Below are 25714 nucleotides of genomic sequence, written 5' to 3'. Positions count from 1 at the left end.
AATAAGAAATCAGCAAGGAGAGTTGTGGATAAGGCAAGGAATGGTATGGAAGAGGTGTACAACAGGTTGGAAGAGGATGGTGGGAAGAAGATCATCTATAAATTGGCTTGTGATAGGGATGAGGATAGTAAGGACATGAAAAGGGTTGGTGGGGGGGGGGAGCAGCGAATAAGGATGGTGGCAAGAGGGTAGTGACAGACAGGGGGCAGTGGTTAAAGTGTAGGAAGGATATTTCAAGGAGCTGTTGATATGCTGTTAAACTGGGGAGGAAGCATCAGCAAGCTGGATCTACCATGTTATGTGGAGGGGAAAGTTGAGTTGGTGGAGATCATGGAAGAGGTGCTGCAGATGGCATTGAAGAGCATGAAGAAGGAAAGAGCACTAGGCATTGATGAGGTGTGTACAGAGATAATTGTAGTGGGAGAAATCGGAGTCAGTTGGACGAAGAGGCTGTTGAATATATGTATGAGCGAGGGTTCAATAACGGGGATTGGAGGACAGGGTTAATTGTGTCAATATGGAATGGGAAGGGCGATGTTCAAGATCTGGGGCAGTACAGGGGCATTATGCGCCTTAGTGATGTCATGAATGTGCTGGAGAGTATTCTGGACGGGAGGATAAGGAAGAGTGATGAGATGGAGATCGGAGAAGAGCAGTCGGGGTTTAGAAAGGATAGGGGATGACGGATGGGATGTCTGCGCTAAGCCAGCTGGTGGAGAAGAGGTTGGAGGTGCAAGGTGAAATGGCATTGGGATTTGTGGACTTGGAGAAGACCTACGACACTGTTCCAAGAGAGATAGTGATGGTGACTCTGGGATGGATGGGAGTTCTGGAAGCAGAAGTTAGGTTGGTGGAAGGGATGCACAAGGGAAGGAAGGAAAGAGTTTTGGTTGGTCCTAGGATGTCTGACTAGTTCAGTGTGAACATCGGTTTGAGGCACAGAAGTTCTCTCAACCCACTCATGTTTATCATGGTGATGGAGCTGGAAAGCAGGAAGATAAACATGAGGAGTAGTATGGGGAGGATGTTGTATGCAGATGATCTGGTTGTTGTGGGTGGGAGATGCATGAAGTACTGGGGAAGTTGAAGGAGGTATTTGGGAAGCATGGACTGAAGATGAGTATGGAGAAGACTGAGGTGATGTGGGTTGGGCAGCAGAGAAAATAAATGAATATCAGGTTAGAGGGGAAGGATATCAGGCAGGGATATAGATTTGAGTATCTAGGGGGAATCGTGACCAGGGATAGTAAATCCAAGGCGGAGGAGGATCCAGGTGGGTGTGAATGCATCGGGGTGGAGGGATTAATGGCAGACAGAAAGATATCAAGATTGAAAGGGAAGGTTCTGATGTCATGTGTAATGCCAGCCGACCTTTACTGTCTGGCAACAGTAGCATTGACAGAGAGGAGACAACAGATTCTGCAGATTTGCGAGAACAACTGGGTCAGGTGGATTGTGAGAGTGAAGAGGGGGGCAGATGGAGGATGGATGAACTGAGGGTGGAGGTTGGTGTGCAGATGAGCTTGACGGGGAGGTAAATAAAATTCCGGCTGAGACGTGCTGGACGCTTGGTGTGGATGGGGGAAGAGAGCATGGCAAATAGAGCAGATAGGTTGGAAGAGCAATGGAGGTAAAGTAGGCCATGGTTGAGATAGGAGGATTGTGGGAGGGGGGGGACATCAATAAAGGGGAGGGGTGGGGTTAGATGGAGAGTAGAGAGTTGGCTGGGGTCAGGGGGAAGAGGAGGAGTATTGTGGTCAATGCAGGGAAGAAGCTTGTTGCCATTGGACCTCACCCCTTCGAAAGGGAAAACAAGGAGAAGAACTAGAGGGGGGCACTCGGGAGAGTGCAAAACCTCCGCCGCCAATACTGCTGGGTCACTCAAGTGAACCTTCTATCTTATTCATTAAATATGATGTCAACAGTGCTGACAGTTATAATTATTTTCTCCAACATTTTTTTTTTGGGGGGAGGGGGGGGGTGGAGTTGGAAATCACTTAAAACATGTAAAAATGCAAAAAAAAAAATCGAAATTTTGTTGAAAAAAAAGTTGCAAAATTTTTTTTTCTCTGACAATTTTTTGGGGGGAGGGGGGTTGGAAATCACTTAAAATATGTAGAAATGCAAAAAAATTTTTTTTTCTGTAACAACTTTTTTGGGGGGTTGGAAATCACTTAAAACATGTAGAAATGCAAAAAAAAATTTCTCTATTTTTTGGGGGGGGAGTAACAATTTTTTTTTGGGGGGGGGGGGTTGGAAATTACTTAAAACATGTAGAAATGCTTAAAAGATCACTTAAAACATGTAGAAACATGAAAAAAAAAATTCTCTAACAATTTTTTTTTGGGGGGGGGGACCAAGTCCAAAATGTAATGGCATGATCCTTGGACCATACCTAACCCCCCCCACCAAGTTTCGTCGAAATCCGTCGAGGAGTTTTTCCGTAATACTGTTCACAAACAAACAAACAAACAAACAGAAAGGGGTGAAAACAGTAACCTCCATCCATCTTCGAAGATGGCGGAGGTTAATAAGAATAAGAATAAGAATTATAGGATAAGAAGAGTATCAATATACCGGCTTTGAAATAATATATACCCGCTGAAACCAGTTCATGCCTGCTGAAGTTGGCTGAAACCAGTTTATACCGGTTGAAACCAGCTCATACCGACCAAAACCATTTGATAGCGGTGGAAACTAGGTTCGATCCTGGCTGAAACCATCCAAAACTGTTTGAAACAATTTAATACTGGCTGAAACCCACTGAATTCGGCCGAAACACGTTGAAACTGGCTCATACCGGCTCAGGTCAGGTATGGGAGCATGTGCCAGAACAGCACGTCACTGCGTCCACTTTCCGCCGGTACTCCAGGGGCCTCCGTCTGGCCATCCCCCAGGCAGATGCCAGGCCCAACCCCATCTCCTTGAGATGATGGTCAACCTGTTGCAACCATGAGGCACGTGGTCGACCCACTGGCCTCCTCCACTCATGAGACTCCCTCGCTGAGAGAATCTGGTGAGCAGGATCAGAGTCAGGAAAACGAGCCACATGTCCATACAGCCGCAACTGATGCTCACGGACTATGCAGGTAACAAATCTCATCCGAGTCTCTCTCAGCAACCGCTCGTTGGACACAAAATCCGACCAGCGATAGCCAAGGATTCTCCGAAGAGACCTGGTACCAAAGGAATTAAGTCTCCGTCTCAGATCCTTGGTCAGAGTCCAAGTCTTGCACCCATAGAGCAAGACTGGAAGTACCAAGGACCTGAAGACTTGGACTTTCGTCCTCCCGCACAGGTACCGGCAGCGCCACACCCCATGATCCAGTGAATCCATGACTCCCCAGGCCCGACCCAGACATCTATTGACCTCTGACTCGCAACCAGCAGAGACATGAATATCACTGCCAAGGTAAGTGAATCTCTCCATGACCTCAACATCCTCACCACAAACAGACACAGACAGGACAGCAGCATCCAAGATGTCATTGAAAGCCTGGATCTTAGTTTTGACCCAAGAAACCCGTAATCCCAACGGCTCCGACTCCTCATTCAGCACCTCGAGGGCCCCCAAGAGGATGTCTAAAGTCTCCACAAAGATGACTGCATCATCTGCAAAGTCACGGTCCGAGATCTTGACATTCCCAAATGACGCACCGCAACTTGATCTCTCCGACATCCTCCCTAGAATCCAGTCCATACAAGTGCTGAAAAGTGTGGGGGCAAGTACACATCCCTGACGAACTCCAGTAACAACTGGAAATAAGTCAGAGATGGTACCACCACACTTCACAGCACTCTCAGTACCAGAGTAGAGTTCAGACATCAGATCGATCAGTTTTGGTGGCACCCCACGAAGACCAAGAATCCTCCAGAGGACATCCCGATTCACTGAATCGAACGCTTTACAGAGATCAACATAGGCTGCAAGCAGCCCCTGCCGAAACTCTCGTCTGCGTTCGGTGAGGACACGAAGAGCAAGGATACGGTCAATCGTTGACCTCTTTGGTGTAAAGCCTGACTGCTCTGGATGCTGGTGCTCAAGCAGATGGTGGCGAACCCTATCGAGAATTATCCGAGCAAAGACCTTGCCCGGCACTGAGAGCAGCGTCACCCCTCGGTAGTTGTTGCAGTCTTGGCGATCACCCTTCCCTTTCCAGAGAGGGACAACAAGGCCCCTCTTCCAGTCAGTTGGGATGATGCCTGTGTTCCAGGCAGAGCACAAAACTGCATGCAACGACACGAGTGCAGCATTTCCACCAGCCTTGAGAAGTTCAGCATGGATGCCACAGATCCCTGGAGTTTTGCCCCGTTTCAACTGGTTCACCGCAGCCCGTGTTTCCACAAGCGTTGGTGGACCACAGTTGATTCGAGGGTCAGCAACAGGGATTGTAACACCCTTGACGTCCAACTCGACAGTTGGGGGATCAGCCTGGTACAACCGCTCAAAGTAACCGGCCCAGCGGGCCGTCACTTCAGACTCCTCTGTCAAGAGCCTACCACCCTCTGCTCGAACTGTAGTGCTCCGAGGGATGGGCTTGGATGAACGTAATGCGCGAATTCCCCTGTAAGCGGGACGAGAATCACCTGTCCACACGTGATGCTCTACCCCCTCACAGATTCCTCGCACATAGGCCTCCTTGTCCACCCTCAGTGCACGTACAGTTTTACGCCTCAGCTCCCTGAACAGCTCAGCTCTGCCATTCAGCCTGGCCCTGCGGCTCTGGTCAATGGTATCCAGTGTCCCTTGAGAGACAAAATTCTTCTTTGTCCTGTGGTGAGCTCCAAGACATCCACCGGCAACATCAAGGACGGTGGTCTTGAAGGCGCTCCACAACTCTTCAGGACCCCCCAAAGCACCCAGACCCCCCAAGTGTCCACTCAGCCTGTTCGCAAACTCCTCAGCTACTCTCTCATCCCTGAGCTTGGCAACATCCAGCCTCGGCTGGGATGGTACCATTCTCCAGGATTTAAGGTGCAGCTTTAGAGTTGCTACAACAAGCCTGTGGTCAGTATTGAGGAACTGAGCACTCCGGTAGACCCTGCAGTTCTGGATCATCCTCCAACGACCGTCAATGAGGACATGGTCAATCTCCTTTGCCACACCGCCAGCGTTGGAATACCAAGTCCAGCGATGAGCTTGTGGGCGCTGAAACCATGAACCAGCCACCCTAAGTCCATGACTTCTTGCAAAGTCAAGGAACTTGGTGCCATTCTGGTTCATAGTTCCTGACCCATGGGGACCAACACACACCTCATAACCGTCCCTATCAGTTCCAGTCGATGCATTGAAATCCCCCAAGACTAGAAGTGTATCTCGTCTGGGGCACTGATCAACCACAGACTCGAGTGTGGCATAGAATGCATCCTTCACGGTGAGATCACTCGCCTCAGTCGGAGCAAAAACAGAGACCAGGGAAATGACACCGAAGGAGTGACGAATCCTTAATCTCATAATACGCTCGTTGACCGGTGTTACCTCAATTATCATTGGGGTCAGCTTATTGGACACAGCTACAGCAACTCCTTGGGTATGGAAACCATCAGAGCGACCAGACCAATAGTAGGTGTAACCACCCACCATTATCTCGCCGCAATCCGGTCTCCGAACCTCAGAGAGAGCTGCAATCCCGATGTCCAAACGCTTGAGCTCAGATGATAACAGAGACAGGTGATCATCCTCTCTTAGGGATAGGACTTTCCAGGCACCCACCCGAAGGGACCGCCTCAGGTTAATCCAAGGAGACCGCCGTCTGGTGGACAACACCTCAGCACCACTCCGACACACTCTCCCGCAATCTGACCCAGGGATGCTACCCCGTGGTTTCCCTCCTATCAAAGATTGGGGGTCCCGAAGGCTTTGCCCCAATCCCATCATCCGGTGAGCTGCCCTGCGAAGGGAAGCTGCACAGGAGGTACTCCCACGGAGTGGGTTTTCAGATTTTTTTGCGTTTTTGCGTTTTGCGGAATGAAGGGTTTTACGGTGGCCGGAGTGCAAATCCTGCCACCAACCTCCTAATAAGAAGTGACCCAACTGCAGGAGGACGTCCGCAGACACAGTTGGGCACTAGATATGGATGGCCGTTGGCTCACAAGGAGCTCCTCCGCCCTTTGACAGGTTTTGTTTTTAATCCTGCTGGGTGTCCATATCCAAACACCCTCCTCACCAGAAAACCTGGTGGGGGAGACGGTTTAGTCGCCGACAACCCGACCATGGAACAGGTTAGTACAGGTTTACATGGTACCTGTAGCAGGTCACAGATCGAACCTGACCTGACAGGAAACTGGTTTATACCGGCTGAAACAGGTTCATATCAGTCAAAACCAGCCCAAACCAGTGTGAGCCGGTTCATACGCGTTAAAACCAGTTTTAACCAATTCATACGGGTTCATCCCGGTTCACACCAGTTCATACCAGTTCAAATGAGTGTGAACTGGTTCACACGGGTTCGAACCAGTTCATACATTGTGAATCGCCATGTTGGTATTTGGCACAGCCTTTCTAATTCTAAAGCACTCCCAATTCATATAAAGAACGAATTGGCAATTGCTTGAAAAACACTGCCACAAGGGAAAATTAAAATTAGATTACTGGTACAGATGCTTGATCCCCATGAAATATTGGCACCAACCATGTGGCGCTATATGACCCACATTTACAGAGAGAATTGAGGTGCTCCCTCCACCTTGACTTCTCTCCCCCAGATATGCTACACAGACAGAAACCCCTACTTGGGGTACCCTGAGGGAACATGTAAAATTTGGTTGGTTTTGGTTTCGTAGTCTTTTATTTTTTGAAGCATATGTAAATAAAGAAGGGAACAAATTCAGTTTTATAGTGTGCCTTTTGTTTGGTGGAACCAGAGAGCATGATAATATGTGTGAAAGTGAAAGGCCATACAACAAATGTACCTTGCTATTCTTCAGTGTCTGGAACTCAACAAGTATGAGCCACAGTCTTCAGAGGAGCAGCTGATCAAACGTTCGCATGAGCTTCTCAGCACCAATTCTCTGTGGGGAGCACTTGTGTTTGAGGGCCAATCAGGTGGCAGTGAACCAGGTGCTGGGCCTCATGTATCGTACAAAATCCGAATGGATACTGACTCTGTTGAGCCAACTCACCGTATCAGGAGAAGGTAATTGCATGAAAAAACATGTTAGGATGGATTCCCCAAAAAGACAACCAAACAAGGTAGGATACCACAATATGACACCACAATCCTTTTATGGATTGCCATAATATAACGACATATTTTGACATTTTTCATAATCAATCTCACAAAAGATATATATTTATTTTGTGTGCAGCACAAGGCTGCGGGGTGGCATCTTTGGGTGAGGGCACAGCTGTGCTGCTGATGCAATGCCCTCTGCAGGTTAGGACAGGAATTTTCTAATTTTTCCAGGGTGCTGCCGATAGCTCACCTACTCTTCGTAAAGACACCGTGGGATCTTTAACATCTTCCAACTGATGCCTTGGTAGCAATGGCGATGCAGCACAGTCTTAACCAGTTGAAAGCATGAAAATCATGACAATGATAAGTGGATGCCAAAAACAGCAAACAAACAAACTATTGCCAGAAGATGGGGTGCCCAGTTTAACATCCATCCAATGGATAGCACACACACTGATGAATCACTCTGCCCGTGAAACAACAGAATGACAGTTAATAAATGAGTGGAGATTCAAACCCTGGCTGCACAGCTTCGAGGTGAGTGGACGTACATCGAGGCCACCCTTACAGCCCACAACCAATGTAATACACAATTGCATGAATCTTCACTACAAATCTACAACTTCTTCAACCTCACGGCTTTATGAATGGATCATACGGTACTGAACCCCAGGGTGTTATTGACAAAAGTGTTATGGGAATGAAGGGAGTGGTGGTCTGTGCACCATGGCCAGAGATATTTGAACTGTTTCATTTCAGCAGCCTGTGCAATAAATAGTCTTTATTCAGTACCCTTGGTCCTCACACTGAGCTCCAGTATTCGGAGCGATGTTGATGGTGAAGGAAGAAACAGAATGTCCTCCTGAGGACAGGAACACTTGTGAAACACACACACACACACACACACACACACACACACACACACACACACACACACACACACACACACACACACACACACACACACACACACACACACACACACACACACACACACACACACACACACACACACACACACACTGTGCAACTGATTTGCAGGAAAGAAGCACTGGGAGTCCAACAACACTTTGATGCATCACACAATCAGAGAATCCACGTTGTCTTGCAATCCACTCCGCAATCACTATTGCTTTCAACAGCAGATTTTACGGTAGAGATGATTACAATTACAGAGACTGAAAAATCAGTGTCCAAGGGGTTTTGTGGGTGATTTTAGTGACTGTTGCCACTGATCCACGTAAGCTTCAAAATGCGCTATCCTATTTTTTATAAGGAACTTGACGACCCGTGAAGCCGTTGGGTTCCCGTTGTGACAGCGGTTGAAAAAAAAATGATTTCAAAAAAACAAAAAGAGATAGCTCCACCGAACTATACAACTTCTCCAACCTACTTACTACTCCTAAAATTGGTTGTTTGCATTGATCAAATACTCCCGAAGAGTAGTTGACTGAATCGGGAATTGATTTTTTAATAATTTTTTCATTGCCCGATTTGAACGAAACTTGATATTGCGCATCAATGTGAAAAAAAAAAAATGGAGAAAAGAAAGTCAGAGATTATTGTGTGTAATCTTCTAAACACAATTTTATTTATTAATGAACACGGAAGTATTCGATCAAAATGACTGTTTATTTTATGCTTAAAAAGAAATCGTTCTTTGTCAATACTAAATGTTTGAGATTTTTAGATCCTCGTGGAGGATCACGAAACCTTACTCACGTTGTTGTTCTTCATCTTCTTCTTGTGGACTTTTTTGTTTCACAGCCTGCAGTTTTCATCGAAACTTCCTGAAACTTGGCATGTATATATGTAAAAATACTCTGCGCAGACAGTAACCATCTCCGATGTTGGAAATTCCTCCTAGAAAAAAAAAGTTATGACGCCAAAATATCTCCGCAAATGGAAATCGCCTAAAAAATTATCTCCAAAACTCGGCAAGCTTATTGAATTCTGTTTGCGGGAATCGAACAGGGCATTAGCAGAGATAAATTACCGCACATATGATACATCACTATGACGTCGTATCAATTTTTATGACTTCATTCCTATTTTTTGACATTTTTTGTTTCACAACCCAGAGTTTTCATCGGATCTTTGCGAAACTTGCCATGTATATGCAGAAAGCCCACACGCAGGCAGTAACCATGTCCGATTTTGGAAATTCTTCCTAGAAAAAAGTTGACGTCATAATATCGCCGCTAATGGAAATCGCCTATATCATTATCTCAGAAACTAGGCAAGCTGTTTGAATTTTGTTTGCGGGAATCAAGCCGGGCATTAACACATAATTTATCACAAACCTGATACATCACAATGACGTCATATTCGTTTTTATGACGTCATCATTAAGAGGATGAGGATCTTAGCTCATTTGAGCTTGTTTAATAAATCATTTGAAGAAAACAAAAAAAAAAGATAGCTCCAGCCAACTATTACCACTGAGGTTGTTTGCATTGATCAAATACTCCCGAAGAGTACTTGACTGAATCGGGAATTGATTTTTTAATAATTTTTTTCCTTGCCCGATTTAAACGAAACTTGATATTGCACATCAATGTGAATAAAAAAATGGAGAAAAGAAAGTCAAAGAGATTATTTTGCGGAATCTTCTAAACACAATTTTATTTATTAATGAACACAGTAGTATTAGATCAAAATGGCGGTTTGTTTTATGCTTAAAAAGAAATCGTTCTTTGTCAATACTAAATGTTTGAGATTTTTAAATAAATAATTTGAAGAAAAGAAAAAAAAGATAGCTCCAGCCAACTATACTGCTGAGGTTGTTTGCATTGATCAAATACTCCTGAAGAGTACTCGACTGAATCGGGAATTGATTTTTTAAGAATTTTTTTTCGTTACCCGATTTTAACGAAACTTGATACTGCACACCGCAGGCGAATGGTGAGTAAGGTGGCCCAAAAAATTTTGTGCTATGTTGTACCGTTTTGATGTATTTCAGGAACATACATACATACATACATACATACATATATGCAAGATGAGAGTTTTAGTAATGTACTCGACGACCCGTGAACCCATTGGGTTCCCGTTGTGACAGCGGTTGATTAAAAAAAACATTAAAAAAAAATAGCTCCAGCGAACTATACTGCCGAGGTTGTTTGCATTGATCAAATACTCCCGAAGAGTACTTGACTGAATCGGGAATTGATTTTTTTTATAATATTTTTTAGTTGTCCGATTTTAACAAAACTTGATACTGCACACCGCAAGAGAATGGTGAGTAAGGTGGGCCAAATATTTTTGAGTTATAGTGTACAGTTCTGGCTGTATTTCGGGAACATACATACATACATACATACATATATGTATACAAGATGAGAGTTTTAGTAATATATCGATAGAAGATAGATATCCATCCAGAGACACCTCAAAAAGCTCAGTAAAATATGTGGCATTATTTTTGTCTGGTGTTTATTTTTTGTCCAACCCTTCACTTTTTTGTCCAAGATAGTTCAAGCAGTCCATTATACATTTTGTAAAATGATATTTATTTAATTGATCCTGCCTTACATATTTAGCATGCACTTATGCTGATCTTGTAGACCTGAGACACGATCATTCAACCTTCATTTTTTTGATAAATAAATATCTCCAAGACGAGTCACTTGCTCATTGCTTGAAAGCTGCTAACTCAAGTGTGACTTGTTGGTTTTTCCACCAGGATCTGGACTGCAGAACCTCGCAATCACTCGCTGTATCTGAGTAAAGGCTTTGCATACCTGCAGGACATGTTGGACAGTGGAATTTCAAGGTTCCTCAGTCACAACGACATTGGAAGTGGACTCTATGTGCAGGGATTTCCACACCCATGCCATGTGAATGACAGGTATGCCTCGAGAAGAATTCTTGACTTTCAGGACTCTTAGTATCAGAGAAAGTTTGTAAAAAGAGCATTGCAAATTGTTTAACTGGTCAGGATTGTGGATGGAATATATGGGCAGGAATTTCTCCCAACATGACAGCTCTTGCAGGACTAGATTGTGCAGGTGATGGAGCTGAGAGATATAGCAGCAGTGATGGATAGTTGCTGTAGTACATTCTGCACATAACCCATACTGCAAGCACTGAATGCATATGAGACAGACAGTGGAGTGAGTGTTTGAGAGCAGGACAAATATGTCTATTCTGCGATATAAAATCTGTCGGGGAAGGTATTATGTGTATGAATATTAATTTGAGGTGAAAGGGCACAAGATGAGGAAGAGTTAAAAGAAATTGAAGAACGAAACTATTTGGAAAGGGAAACAAAACATGTTTGATGCTTGATGAATGAATATTGTGTCTGAAAGCAAATTTTAATTGGCACAGGGAAGTCGCAATGATAATTTTTTTTTTGAAACCAGTAACCAAGACTAAGTGTCTAACTCCTTGTTTGACAGGTTCCTAAGATCCCTCAGCCACTCTCTGCCCATGTTCCTCACACTGGCGTGGATCTATGCTGTCGCTATGACAACACGTGCCATTGTACAAGAGAAGGAGGCGCGCCTGGCTCAAATGATGATGATGATGGGACTGAAGGAGACTGTGCATCGTATTGCCTGGTTTCTGAGCAGTTTGGTGCCCTTCCTTGTTAGCTCATCACTCCTGCTGCTGGTTCTCAAGGTGTTAATATGTACTTTGTTATCTCTTATACTTTTTGAACTTATCGTATTTTTCTCCTATTTATTACTTTTTTTTTTCGAGAAACCTTCTTGAAATTAGCAAATAATAGACAAACAAACAATGATGAATAAAAATACCAAAGCTCAACTTGAACAGCTTTTGCAGATTCCAACTGACCTTCGAGTTTGTTGGTTGTAAGTACACGCTTCCATGATTCAATACATTCAGTGCAAAAGCACGAGAACATTTTTTTTCACTTGTGTCAAGTTTAAATATGTTTGAACTTCTATATACCTGAGAATTGCTGTGCAGTTGATGTGAAGCCTCAACTCGTGTGTCTTAAGAAGGACATGCTGTTATTGTAACGACAGTTATCACAGTATAAGAGGAACAATTGCATAACTGCTGGATCTCCCCAGGTGTGAACCCGACTGTTCGTAAGCATCAACTGTCTGCGATGAGAATTAAAATAATCAGAGACAGAATTTAGTTTTCTTTATTAACTCATGACATATGAACGGTGCTGTTAATTCTCTATCTAATAATACGCTTGTCTGTCCGTCTGTCTTTATGTAACATTCCGTTCCACCCATTCATGAGACAGTTCGCTACTCCAACCACAATTTCAACTTGGAAAAAAATAATCTTGTGGTCACCATGTTCGTGCTTACTGCAATGGGGTCTTCGGACCTGTCATATTCACAATCGCCATGCCCTCTCTATAAGTTTTGCCTTCATTGTAAAACAACCAAAGCGACTGTTAAAAGGATTCCGATAGGCATCACTTGAGGCAGCGGTCTGTTGTCTATACACCACCCAAATAACTATGTGGCATTCTCTCAAGCAGGGCTTTCACCACAGTGGTTACGTTGGTCGTTTCTATTATTTCTGTCTATTTTCTCTTTCCGCGTGCATATTTTGTGGGATTGTGAATTGTACAGGCGACCGTGACGGGTTTCTCTGAAGTCGATGATAGCATGATAAGGGACGGGAAAGCGTTGAATATTCCACTGTTTCGATGTGGGAATGCCCATTTCCTTTTATGAGGGTGGGAGTGGGATGGGGGGGGGGTGAGGTGTGGAGCACAGAGCTGGGGTTTGGAGGGGAGGGGAGAGCAAAGATGGGGCAAAGTTGGGAAGGGGAGGTTCAGGATTTATGGGGGAGGTTGAGGACTTATGGTGTAGGGATTGAGGAATTGTGGTGGGGGGGGAGATAGGAGGGGACTTGAAAGCTTGGAGTGGGGAGGGTATTGATGCCTTAGGATTGGAAGAGGGAGGTTGAGGATCTGGGGTTTTGGGACCAGAGGGGTTGATGACTTGTGGTTTGTTGAAGCGGGAGCGGGGGGGGGGGAGAGTTGAGGATTTGAAGTCACATTTTACATTGTGCGGATGTTCTGTGGATAGCCGCTAGTCTATATAATAGTACTCTTGTTCATCGGTCTGTTTGTCTGTATAACATTCCATTCCCCCCATTGGTTGGATAGTTCATCTGACTCCACACACAATGTCAACTTGAAATAAATCATATGGTCACTATGTTGGTCCTTACTGCGATGCAGTCAAAGATATCTTCGGAGCTGTCATATTCAAAATTGTCTTGCCATCCATCAAAATTTTCCCGTCATTGTAAAATGACCAAAGCTACAGGTAAAAAGGGTGCCAAGCGGCACCACAAGCATTGTGAAGATCAACCTCAGCGATCGAGGTTGTCGAACAGCTTTTGCTTTGGAGTCAAACAGTGCCCATAGAACGATGTGGCATTCTCGAAGCAGGCTTTCACCACAGAGGTTACACAGGTCCCTGCTACTATTTCTGACTATTTCCTTATTCCACATACTGTATTTTATGGGATTGTCAATTGGACAGGCGACCATGACAGGTTTCTGTGAAATCGGTGAGCTCGATCCTTTTCAATGCTGAGCATCAATAAAGGAAGCAGGATTTTAGTCTTTGGTATGACTCGGTCCTCATTCAGGGTTTGAACAACTGACCTCCCATATTCAGAGCAGATGCTCGAACCATTACACCACAGAGGCTGGTAATGATGCTGTGCATGTGTTGTTCATCCATTTTTCTTGGTGTTACTTCGAGTTGGTTTATGCAGTTGTTTTTACTACTCAGTCATGTGCCAAGCTAATTCTTGGGGCATTTGGAGTCAACCACAAGGTGTAAATGAGCACTAACCGAAGGCCAGAGAGGGTTAGGCAGGGAGGTAATGACCTATTGAAGGTCATTATTGCCAGCTGCTTTTTTATCAACATTCCAGCAGCTCGATCCCCTGGAACAAGTTCGATTTTTAGATGCCCGAGCACATTGCCCGTAGGGTGATTGCGCCCCTCCCCCAAAACCCCTCCAGCAGTGAGACAATTCAAAATAGTTCTAAAGAGTTCTAAGGGGTTCTAATGGGTATTTCTAGAGCATTCTAAGGGGTCCTAATCGATGGGTATTTCTAGAGGGTTCTAAAGGGTGATTCTAATGGGTTATAAAGAGTAATTCTAAAGGGTAAGTTCGAAAGAGTAATTCTAAAGAGTAGTTATGAAGGGTAATTCTAAAGGGTTCCAAGGGGAAATTCTAAAGAGAAATTACAAAGGTTTTTTTTTGTTTACACTGTCGAGTCTCGTACGAGAGCTAACACACAAACCCACAACAAAGGGAGCAGGAGACAAGGGGTGGGTGAGGGAAGGAAAATCAGTGAGGAACAGAGACATGAGGAGATCTGTGGAAGGGAGAGGGATGGGGCAGGGTGCACAGGGTAAACAAGATGGACACTACAGGGTCTTTCAGGAAGGAACGCAGGGAATTTGAAGGAGGTGGGTTTGTGGTGGAGGGGTGGAAAAGATCATGGTTTTGGATGGGGGAAGATAAGAGATGGTGGTAAAGAGCTATTTTGAAGACCTGGAGAGAAGAGTGTGGGAGTTTTTTTTCCAAAGGTGGGGAAAAAGAGGAATGAAAGAGTAAAGGTGAGCAGTGATTCTTGATTTTGGTAGTTTTACCAGAAGGGGGTTGCTGGTGGACATTGAGCACCCTGTGGAAATATGTGGGGGGGGGGGGACAGACAGACAGAGCTGGGGGGGGAGGGGCGAGGTCAGAGATGGGAGAGTAGAAGACAGAAAGATCACCGACCTGCCTGCGGTGAGAGAGTGAGAGACTTAAAGACAGCCTCATCACGAGAGATACCAATGTTCCTAAATACCTCGGTTTCCACAGCGTGAAGCCGAGAAAGGTGAGAGGGGAGAGCAGTACACCATCAGGTTGTGGACGAAAGATTTTTACATGGTCAGGAGCTCAGGTGTGCCAAGGAAGGACTTTGCACAATGGAGGATGCCCAGTCGGCGACTGGCTTTGAAGGCCAGGATGGAAATGTGGCTTTCCCAGGAAGGATCATGGCAGATAGTGAGACCGAGAAGCCTGAATGAAAGGACTTCTTCAAGAGGACTCTTGAAAAAGTAGATTGGGGGAGGGGGGGATTTCAGATGGTCCTTTCGGAGAGATATAGTGAGAGTGTGAGATTTGTAAGGATTGAAAGACATGTTCCACATGTTGGACCAGCTTGTGATTATATCCAGATCTGCAGAGGATGAAGAAGCTGCCACTTGCCAGTCCGAGGAATGACAATGGCATGGGAGAGGGTGGAGTCATCAGCAAAGAGATAAAGAGGATTTTCCAGAGAGTAGGGAGATCATTGATGAAAAACAGAAAAAGAACAGGGCCCAGAACGCTACCTTGAGGAACTCCAGCCTGGACAGGAAGAGGGGATGAGAGAACTCCATTAAGGGTCACACGGCTGTGACGAGAGAGGAAGTTTGTGAGCCATGAGTGGAGATGTCCTTGGATACCATAGGAAGAGAATTTAGTGAGCAGAGTAGGGTGCCAGACCGTATCGAAGGCACACGATATGTCGAGGGAGATTGCTCTGATTTCATGTCTGGCATTGAGGATTGTTGGGAGAGCAGAAGCAGCATGTTCAGGGTAGTGACCAAATTGATGATCAGGAATCAAGCCATTGGAGAAGAGGAAGGATTTAATGTCTAAAGCGATGATGGATCCCATAACCTTGCTTATGATTTGAAGATGACTGATTGGTCTGTAGTTGCAGGGATCTGTTTTTGCACCTTTTTATGCAGAGCGGTAATGTTTGCTGATTTGCAAGCAGATGGCAGATGACTTTGAGGAAATGAGAGGGTGAATAGAACAGAGAGAGGGTGAGCAAGAGCAGAGGAGCAGGTTTTTAGGACATGTGGGTTGATGCCGTCTGGACCGGTTGCAGAATCTGAGTTGAGGTTTGACAGCAAGCTCTCCACCTTGTCAGGGGAAAACGACAGAGTCCAGGAACAGCTGGGTGTGACTGGGTAAGGTGGGTACAGAAAGCAATAGGTTTGGGACACAACATTAAGAAGCAAACATGGAGTTTAGGCATGCAGCCTTTTCATGTGCCATGTCAGCAGTGTGGCCATTTGAGGGAGGGATTTGAATTTAATTTATTTTAATCAATTTTGAATTAAATTGCATAGTAATAATGATAAAAAACGTCATGGTTCAGGGTCAGGTGTTGCATAGCGTTGTTGCATAATGGTGTTGTTGCATGTTGTTGTATAAGGTGTTGCATCAAAGCGGGACGTTTTGGTACATAGTCATCACTGCCAGCAGTTATAAATTGGCATTTCCACTTATGTCTCTTATTAATTATGTAACACACCAGTACATAGACTCCACAAAAAACTACACCACACAAAACAAGTCTTGGTGATGATCTGCAATCTCTGATTGCTTTTTTTTCTTGTTTCTGTGGGTTTTACTTTCTCTTTCATTGCACCGTTATTCATGTTATCCTCTTTTTCACATTCTCTCAACTGCAGTTCGGCAAGGTGTTGACAAATAGCGACGGAGTTCTACTTTTCATCTTCTTAGCAACTTTTTCAATGGCAACAGTTGCTCAGAGCTTACTTCTCAGCACTTTCTTCTCTCAAGCAAGCCTTTCTTCTGCCTGTGCTGGCATCATTTACTTTTTGCTTTACCTGCCTTACTCAGTGAGCATGGTATGGCAAGATCAACTTACTTTCAGCATCAGGGCCACACTCGTACGTACTTTAATTGTTAAGAATGATGATAATCAGCTGAACAAGCATGATTTAAAGGACAAAGTGCACATAACAACTTAAATGGCTGTAAATTAGCTTTACTTTACTTTAGCTGCAAAAGACATACTTGGCAAATCTTTCAACTTGGAAGATCACAACTGAACTTTTCCTCTCCCACAGAGTTTGATTTCTACAGTGGCATTTGGACTTGGTGTGGAGTGCATTGCTGATCTTGAGGAACAAGGAAGTGGTGCACAGTGGAGCAATATAGCATTGAGTCCCAGTGAAGAATCCTCGTACTCCTTGTTGACTTCTATTCTTTTTATGCTACTTGACACCGTGGTTTATGCACTTGCCACTTGCTACATTGAGAGTGTTTTTCCAGGCACGGGTCCTTCCTTACACAAAGTCGTTTTCCTTCTTTTTGAACTTCTGTAATTTAAAAAAATCATTTCTGCTGATCATAATTTTACTGATGTGGTGAGGAAACTTGAAATATAGTATTGAAGGATGAAGGTTTTGATAAGGTACTGCAAAGAAGGCTGATTGTTAAAGTGAGGACCCTTTTGGTTGGCTGGTACAGCACGGTAGCTAACTGGATTGGAAACTGGTTTAGTGTTAGGACATAAAGAGTGGCTGTGGATGGGAGGATGTTGCACTAGGAAAATGTAAGTAATGAGGTGCCCCAGGGATAAATTCTAGGAATGATATTATTCATGATTTACATTGATGATTTGGACAGGGGGATTAAGAGTCAGCATTCCAAATTTGCAGATGACTCTCATCTTGAGATAGAGATGTAGAGATGTAGAGAGAGAGAGAGATAGAGATTGACATCGAGATAGAGATTGACATCGAGATAGATGGACAGAGATAGACAGAGATAGAAATATATATATATATATATATATATATATATATATATATATATATATGTATATATATATATATATATATATATATATATATATATATATATATATATATATGTATATATATACAGAGACAGAGACAGAGATGTCACATTCAGGAAAGTCTCGATACTTATTGTCAGGCCAGATTAGATCTGTGACTTGGTACAGGTACCATGTAAACCTGTACTAACCTGTTTCATGGTCGGGATGTTGGCGACTAAACTGTCTCCTCCACCAGGCTTTCTGGTGAGGAGGGTGTATGATATGGACACCCAGCTGGATTAAAAACAAAACCTGTCAAAGGGCGGAGGAACTCCTTGTGAGGCAATGGCCTTCCATTTCTAGTGTCCAACTGTGTCTGCGGATGTCCTCCTGCAGTTGGGTTACTTTTTTTTAGGAGGTTGGTGGCAAGATTTGTGCTCCGGCAGGAGGTTGGTGGCAGGATTTGTACTCTGGCCACCGTAAAACACTTCATTCTGCAAAATCCACAAATGTAAGGGAACATGAAAACCAACTCCGTGCCCTCTGCAGGGCAGCTCACTGGATGACGAGATTGGGGCAAAGTCTTCAGGACCCCCATTCCTTGATGATAGGAGGAAAACCAAAGGGGAAATCTCCAGGATCAAATTGCGGTCGTGTGTGGAGGAGTGGTGCTGAGGTGTCGTCCACCAGACGATGGTCTCCTTGGGTTAACATGAAGCAGTCCCTTTGGGTGGGTGCCTAGAATGTCCGATCTCTAAGAGAGGATGATCAACTGTGTCTGTTAAAATCTGAGCTCAAGCGTTTGAACATAGGTATTGCAGCACTCTCGAAGGTTTGGAGACAGGATAGTGGTGAGATCATGGCTGGTGGTAACACCTGGGATCGATGGCATCCATGCCAAACTTCTCAAGGCTGGTAGAAATGCTGTACTTGTGTCGTTGCATGCAGTTCTGTGCTCTGCCTGGAGCGCAGGCATCATCTCAACTGACTGGAAGAGGGGCCTTGCTGTCTCTCTCTGGAAAGGGAAGGATGATCGCCAACGCCGCAACAACTACCGAGGGGTGAAGCTGCTCTTATTGCTGGGCAAGGTCTTTGCTCGGATAATGCTTGATTGGGTTTGCCACCATCTACTTGAGCACCAGCGTCCAGAGCAGTCAGGCTTTACACCAAAGAGGTCAACACTTGACCATATCCTTGCTCTTCGGGTCCACACCAAACGCAGACGAGAGTTTCGGCAGGGGCTGCTTGCAGCCTATGTTGATCTCTGCAAAGCGTTCGATTCAGTGAATCGGGATGCCCTCTGGAGGATTCTTGGTCTTCGTGGGGTGCCACCAAAACTGATCAATCTGATGTCTGAACTCTACTCTGGTACTGAGTGTGCTATGAGATATGGTGATACCATCTCTGACTTATTTCCCGTTGTTACTGGTGTTCGCCAGGGGTGTGTATTGGCTCCCATACTTTTCAGCACTTGTACGGACTGGATTCTGGGGAGGATGTCTGAGAGATCAAGCTGCGGTGCATCATTTGGGAATGTCAAGACTTCTGACCTTGATTTCGCAGATGATGCAGTCATCTTTGTGGAGACTCCAGATGTCCTCTTGGGGGGGCCCACGAGGTGCTGAACGAGGAGTCTGAGCCGCTGGCATTACAGGTTTCCTGGGTCAAAACTAAGATCCAGGCTTTCATTGACACCTTGGATAGTGCTATCTTAATTGTCTGTACCTGTTTGTGGTGAGGATGTTGAGGTCACGGAGAGGTTCACTTATCATGGCAGTGATATTCATGTCTCTGCTGTCTGTGAGCCAGAGGTTAATAGATGCCTGGGTTGGGCCTGGGGAGTCATGGATTCACTGGATCACGGGGTGAGGCGCTGCTGGTACTTGTGCAGGAGGACGAAAAGCTGAGTCTTCAGGTCCTCGGTGCTTCCAGTCTTGCTCTACGGATATGAGACTTGGACTCTGACCAGGGATCTGAGATGGAGACTTCATTCCATTGGTACCAGGTCTCTTCAGAGAATCCTAGGCTATCACTGGTCGGACTTTGTGTCCAACGAACGGTTGCTGAGAGAGACTCAAATAAGATTTGTTACCTGCATAGTCCGTGAGCATCAACTGTGGTTCTGTGGACATGTGGCTCATTTTCCTGACACTGATCCTGCTCATCAGATTCTCTCAGCAAGGGAACCTCGTGAGTGGAGGAGGCCAATAGGCCGACCACGTACCTCATGGTTGCAGTAGGTTGATCAGCATCTCAAGGAGATTGGGATGGGCCAGCATCCGCCTGGGGGATGGCCTGGAGTGCCGGCAGAAAGGCGACACAGCGACACATTGCTCCGACGCATGCTCCCATACCTGACCTGACCTGACCTAGATACTTTAACGGATTGGGAAAAAAATTGTCAGATGCTGTTCAACATTAGGAAAAGTAAGGTGCTGGGGTTTGGTAGGAAAATGAAAATACGGATTATGTAATTCAAAGGGCAATCTTGAAGCATGTGACACAGGAAAATGATCTTTTGGTGTTAATGGATCGAGGGGTACGAGGGGCTAAACAGTTAGCACAGTGTCAGGCAGCCATGGGGAAAACTAAGTGTTTTAGGTTATATTTGAAGTGGGATAAATGATAAATTAAAAGAGGTCGTGTTAACTCTGTATAGGAATTTAATGAGGCGTCGTCTGCAATATTGTGCCCAATTTTGGTCAGCACATCTGAAGAAGCTCATAGCAGCAATAGGAAGGGTTCAGCAAAGGAGCAGCTGAAGGAGACAGGACTTTATCTATATATTAAAGTATCTGGAGTTCTCCGTTTATCCATCTGTCCCTCTGTCTTTTTTGCTGAGATGTCATTACGGTGTTGGGTCTGGGATGTCATTACAGCATTATGTCTAACGCTTTGTTTGGCCTGTATGGACATGCACGTCATCCCGGCATCCAGCAATCAACATGTCCCGTCAGTCGTGGATAAATGGGGTTTCTAAGGCATCCATACAAATGAATGGGGAAAAAGGGGGAAAAAAAACTCTCTGAATCAATGCCTAAAAAGCCCAAAACAGGAGACTGATTCCTCCCCCTCCCATACAAACAAATGTAAAATTGAGACTGTCTCAAGGCCCAAAAACCCCAAATAGGAGACCGATTTCCTCCCCCTTCTTTACAAACAAATGTAAAATTGAGACTGACTCAAGCCCCAAAAACCCAAAATAGGAGTCTGATTTTCTCCCCCTCCCATACAAGCAAATGTAAAATTGAGACCGATTCCCTTCCCTCCCATACAAGCTAATGTAAAATAGGAGACTGATTTCCTCCCCCTTCCATACAAACAAATGTAAAATTGAGACCGACTCAAGCCCCAAAAGCCCAAAATAGAAGACTGATTTTCTTCCCCTTCCATGCAAGCAAATGTTAAACTGAGACTTGCTGATTAAAGCACTTCTTTCCTTTTATATTTTCATTACATTCAAAGAGTGATCCAATGAACATTTGTTCATGTTCTACTCTTGGTAATAAATTAATTTTCCGATTACATTCATCACCATCGAGTATATTCACAAAGATTACTTTGGAACTTGGTTCTTTGTTGAGCAGAAATGAAATGACAAACTTCTCTCAATGCTCTTGTTTGAGCATATTTTTGTTCCACTCATGTACATTAAACTTGTATACAGTTGATAAAATTGTTAAAATTAAACTCAAACATGAATACATTATGCACATTCTGTAAGCTGAGTGCAGCTGAAAACAGGAAGCTTGGGGAAATTTCCAGAATTACTGAGCTGTTGAAAAACAGGAAAGAGAACAATGAGGCAAATCCAGGCAAAGATCCAACTGACTTCTTCCAACATGGCTTATAAGCCTGGCATTTCTCTTCTGTTTGACGGTTTTTCATTTTTATCATCTTCACCCAATGGTAAGTGACTGAGACATGAACTATCTTTCATCTGACGAAGAAGATAACCTATCATAATATTGGTAAGTTTGTGTGTGTGTATTGTAAAGTCTGGTTTCCTCTGAGAATGATGGTGAAGCAATTGATTATTAATTAAATCACGATGCGACCAATAATTATGGCTTTTTCCAACAGGTTGTCTCCAATAAGGGCATCATTAATTACAGATGTGGGAAATGAATTATCTGAATTACACGACGAGTGGATAAAAATGAACGACTTTCTTCAAGATATTCAAATCTTCAGAAATGAACTGAACAATACCATTGTTGATTTGGAACAAGTACTCTCGCGTCCTTTAATCTTGAAAGACCCGAGTTAAAGGTAAGAAACACACACATATAACGTGTGTGTGTGTGTGTCTCTCTCTGTCTCTCTCTGTCTCTGTCTGTCTCTCTCTGTCTGTCTCTCTCTGTCTGTCTCTCTCTGTCTCTCTCTGTCTCTCTCTCTGTCTCTCTCTGTCTCTCTCTGTCTCTCTCTGTCTCTCTCTGTCTCTCTCTCTGTCTCTCTCTGTCTCTCTCTCTCTCTGTCTCTGTCTCTGTGTGTGTCTCTCTCTCTCTCTCTCTCTCTCTCTCTCTCTCTCTCTCTCTCTCTCTCTCTCTCTCTCTCTCTCTCTCTCTCTCTCTCTCTCTCTCTCTCTCTCTCTCTCTCTCTCTCTCTCTCTCTCTCTCTCTCCCTCTGTCTCTGTATCTGTCTCTCTCCCTCTCTCCCTCTGTCTCTATCCCTCTGCCTCGATCCGTCTCTCTCTCTGTCTCTATACCTCTGCCTCGATCCGTCTCTCTCTATCTGTCTCTCTCTGTTTGTCTCTGTCTGTCTGCATCTGCCTCTCTATCCCTCTGTTTCTATATCTCTGTCTATATCTCTCTTGAGTGTTGACTCATTATTATTTTTTATATTATTTTTCAGTTTAAACACCTGTCTGGATGAACCAAACACACAACTTAATCTTTCTGGAGGAATCTGACATGAAACTGAAGACATCTGAAGCAGATTGCTGGAAAAGATCATCTATTCTTACAACTGAATATTTACCCAAAGAAGAATGTTTAATATTTTCAATCTTGATGAATTATATATTTGCTTTGCTTTCAATTATTTAATTCTTAATTATAAAAAAGAGTGAAGGAGGGGTTGGGGAGGGGGTAGTTGCGCTCCCCCAATGACCCACCACCCCCCTCATCCCACCCCCACCCCGTGTGTGTGTGGGGAAGGGTGGGGGGTGGGATGAGGGGGGTGGTGGGTCAAAGGTGGGGGCGCACAGGGGGGGGATGAGGTGGATGGGAGGAGCTTGTGTGGATGGGAGGGGCTTGTGTGGGCGGGGCTTGTGTGGGCGGGGCTTCTGTGGGTGGGGTTTGTTTGGGCGGGGTTTGTGTGGGTGGAGCTTGTGTGGATGGGTGGAGCAAATTTTTAATTAAATAAACATGTGTATGGGGAACTAATTAATCACTAATTATGTGAATATGATGAATGTGGTTTTTGTGGGTGGAGCTTGTGTCGGGTGGGGCTTTTGTGGGTGGGGCTTTTATGGGCAGAGTAAAAAAAAAGGGGTTGAGTCAAAAATTTTTGTTTTTTCAATTTATCTTGGTCTTTTGTAATTCCTGTGAATAAAATGAACCTAAAATCTCTTCCCCCTTTAAATCATATACCTTGTAAGTCCAATGAACTGTATCTATTATATCAACGATTTTAAAAAGCTCATTTGTCCACCGCTTTGTATAACCTTTTTCAAAATGAGATTTCCACCTATATATTCTTACTATATCACCAACGTTGAACTTAGGCTTTCTGACATTAATCTCTTTTTCATATTCTAATTTTGAAAATGTTTCTAATGGTTTGGTATTCGTTGAGGTGTGAATCGTATCATTATACTTATCTACAATATCCTGAATTAAAGATGACCATTGTTGAGAACTGAGTTGATTGAATTTTTTACATACAGTCATGCGCTGCATAACGACGTTTCGGGCAACGACGGATCGCATATACGTCGGTGGTCCCATAATCGCATTTACAACGGTGATCGCATATACGACGGATCTGCCAGCTCCATTATAATGGAGCTGAAAAATTACTATCGCCGAGTGATGTAGCCGATGTAGCGCTGCCAGTCGTATAAAAATAGCACATACAATTATGTACACTGTACAGTACATAATACTTCATAATGATAATAAACGACAGTGTGGCCCCATTATAATGCGATCGTTGAGGTCCATAAAATGTCATCGCGAAAAAAAGCAGGGTTGTGCTAAATCGGGAGTCAAGGAAATCGGCTTTCAGACTGAACCAATGTTTCCACGTTTACCTTCCAGCAAGTAAATTACCTTTGAATTGAAGAATTCCACGAATAAATCGTTGTTGTTAGTCGAAATTAAAACACCAATTAATTTTTGGTGAAGCTTTTTATGTTGTTAAAACAATCGCACTGTTCCGAAAATATATATCACAATTGACAGGTGCTCGTTCCTTCATTTGTAAATTATAACATCGATGCAATGATTACGTATTTATAAAATCCAAACGCTATTTATTCACCTTTCTCTAATCGATGCGAGAGGAGATTGTAAGGTGTTGCTAACAACACCGATGGCCGGCATGAACAGGACAAAGGTAAAACTAACGTGTCTTCCGTCTCTCTTGGATGTGTGTTACAATTGCCGACAGTATTCAGTACAGTAACATGCTGTATAGGTTTGTTTCCGAGGAGCAATAGGCTACAACATATAGCCTAGGTGTCTAGGTTTGTGTAAGTACGATGTTCGAAAACGAAAAAAAAATAAAAAATATGATGTTCGTACAATGACGATGTCGGTTAACGACGCATTTCTCAGAACGTAACCCTGTCATTCAGTGGCGCATGACTGTAGTCTCTTTTAAAGTGCGATTGAAGCGCTCAATAACAACCGCTTTTCCTTCATTAAAGGTACTGTATAATGTAATGCTGTTATTTTAAAGAAAATTCATAAATGTTTTGTTATAGAACTCTGTACCCTCATCAGTCCACAATTTTTTAGGTTTTCTCTTACTTTTATTAAATATCTGTTGAAAGGCTAACATAAGAGTATTACCTGTTTTGTTTTTTAAAGGGACAACCCATGCGTATCCACTCCTCAAATCGATAACGGTTAAAGCATACATGTACCCCTTATCATTATTGAGTTCAATCACATCAGTGGACCAGATATAATCAACTTCCTTGGAATAAACCTTCCTTCAATGAAACTTTGTGATTATTGGTTTATGTAATTCATCAGCTAATTGTTCTTCAGTCTTAATGACATCATTAGAGCCTATAAGTTTTTTTTGAATTTACAAGCCCAAGTTTCAATTTAGCACTGATCATCTTCTTCATGATGAACCTATCAACTTTTTCTCTCAAGATTAGATTTTGTATTAGAGACAAATTATACATTTCTCTGTCGGCGTCATGTTTTTCTTCCAAAGTTGTGGTATTCCCAAAATCAATATCGTGCCTCATGCACACTTCATCAACCCTATTGATGAGTTTACTCCATGGTTTAGGATTGTCTGCCTCATCTAATCTTTTATCCAAGTTTGTGCCTGGACCACAGAAAGAATACCCTGGTAGATGTAATTCCCCTGGTATTCCAGTAGTTGTAAATTTACTTCCTGATAAAAACTTTTGTATATCTCCTCCACATTTGTGTTTGGAGATAAATTTACTCTTTTTTTTGAGCCACACACTGAACATAGACCTTTTCGTATAACCCAATTATTTTTACTTTTAAAATATGAGATATTTTTAGTATTAGTTTTCTTTTTACATTTTAGACAATAACTCATTTATTTATGAGAAAAATTCTTACAGAGTGCGAAAATCCTTTTAGTTTCCAACATGCACATTTGAATCTTAATTTTTAAAACATAAAGAATCCTCAGAAATGTCTGCACTCTCTCCTCCATTTATTTAAGAAAAAAAATGGAAAATTTTAATCAAAGTCAATCACACCAACAACATCAATAATATA

At 43.6% G+C, this 25714-nt stretch overlaps 1 protein-coding gene across 1 annotated transcript in view; it reads left to right on the top strand.

Moving 5' to 3' along the window:
• The window catches only part of LOC147024132 (phospholipid-transporting ATPase ABCA1-like), a 315313-nt gene that overhangs the window by 74529 nt on the left and 215070 nt on the right, over window positions 1–25714 (top strand). The window contains exons 13-17 of the mRNA XM_085883724.1: window positions 6928–7136; window positions 10861–11025; window positions 11579–11801; window positions 16657–16878; window positions 17059–17263. Of these exons, the coding sequence (XP_085739850.1) occupies window positions 6928–7136; window positions 10861–11025; window positions 11579–11801; window positions 16657–16878; window positions 17059–17263 (1024 nt within the window). The remainder of the gene's footprint in view (window positions 1–6927; window positions 7137–10860; window positions 11026–11578; window positions 11802–16656; window positions 16879–17058; window positions 17264–25714) is intronic.

This window comes from Eptatretus burgeri, chromosome 6 (genome assembly GCF_056783735.1).
Source record: "Eptatretus burgeri isolate ZD-2024b chromosome 6, Ebu_testis_v1, whole genome shotgun sequence".
Lineage (NCBI taxonomy): Eukaryota > Metazoa > Chordata > Myxini > Myxiniformes > Myxinidae > Eptatretus > Eptatretus burgeri.
Note: the sequence above shows the minus strand (reverse complement) of the source record. Positions and strands in the feature narration are given on the sequence as shown.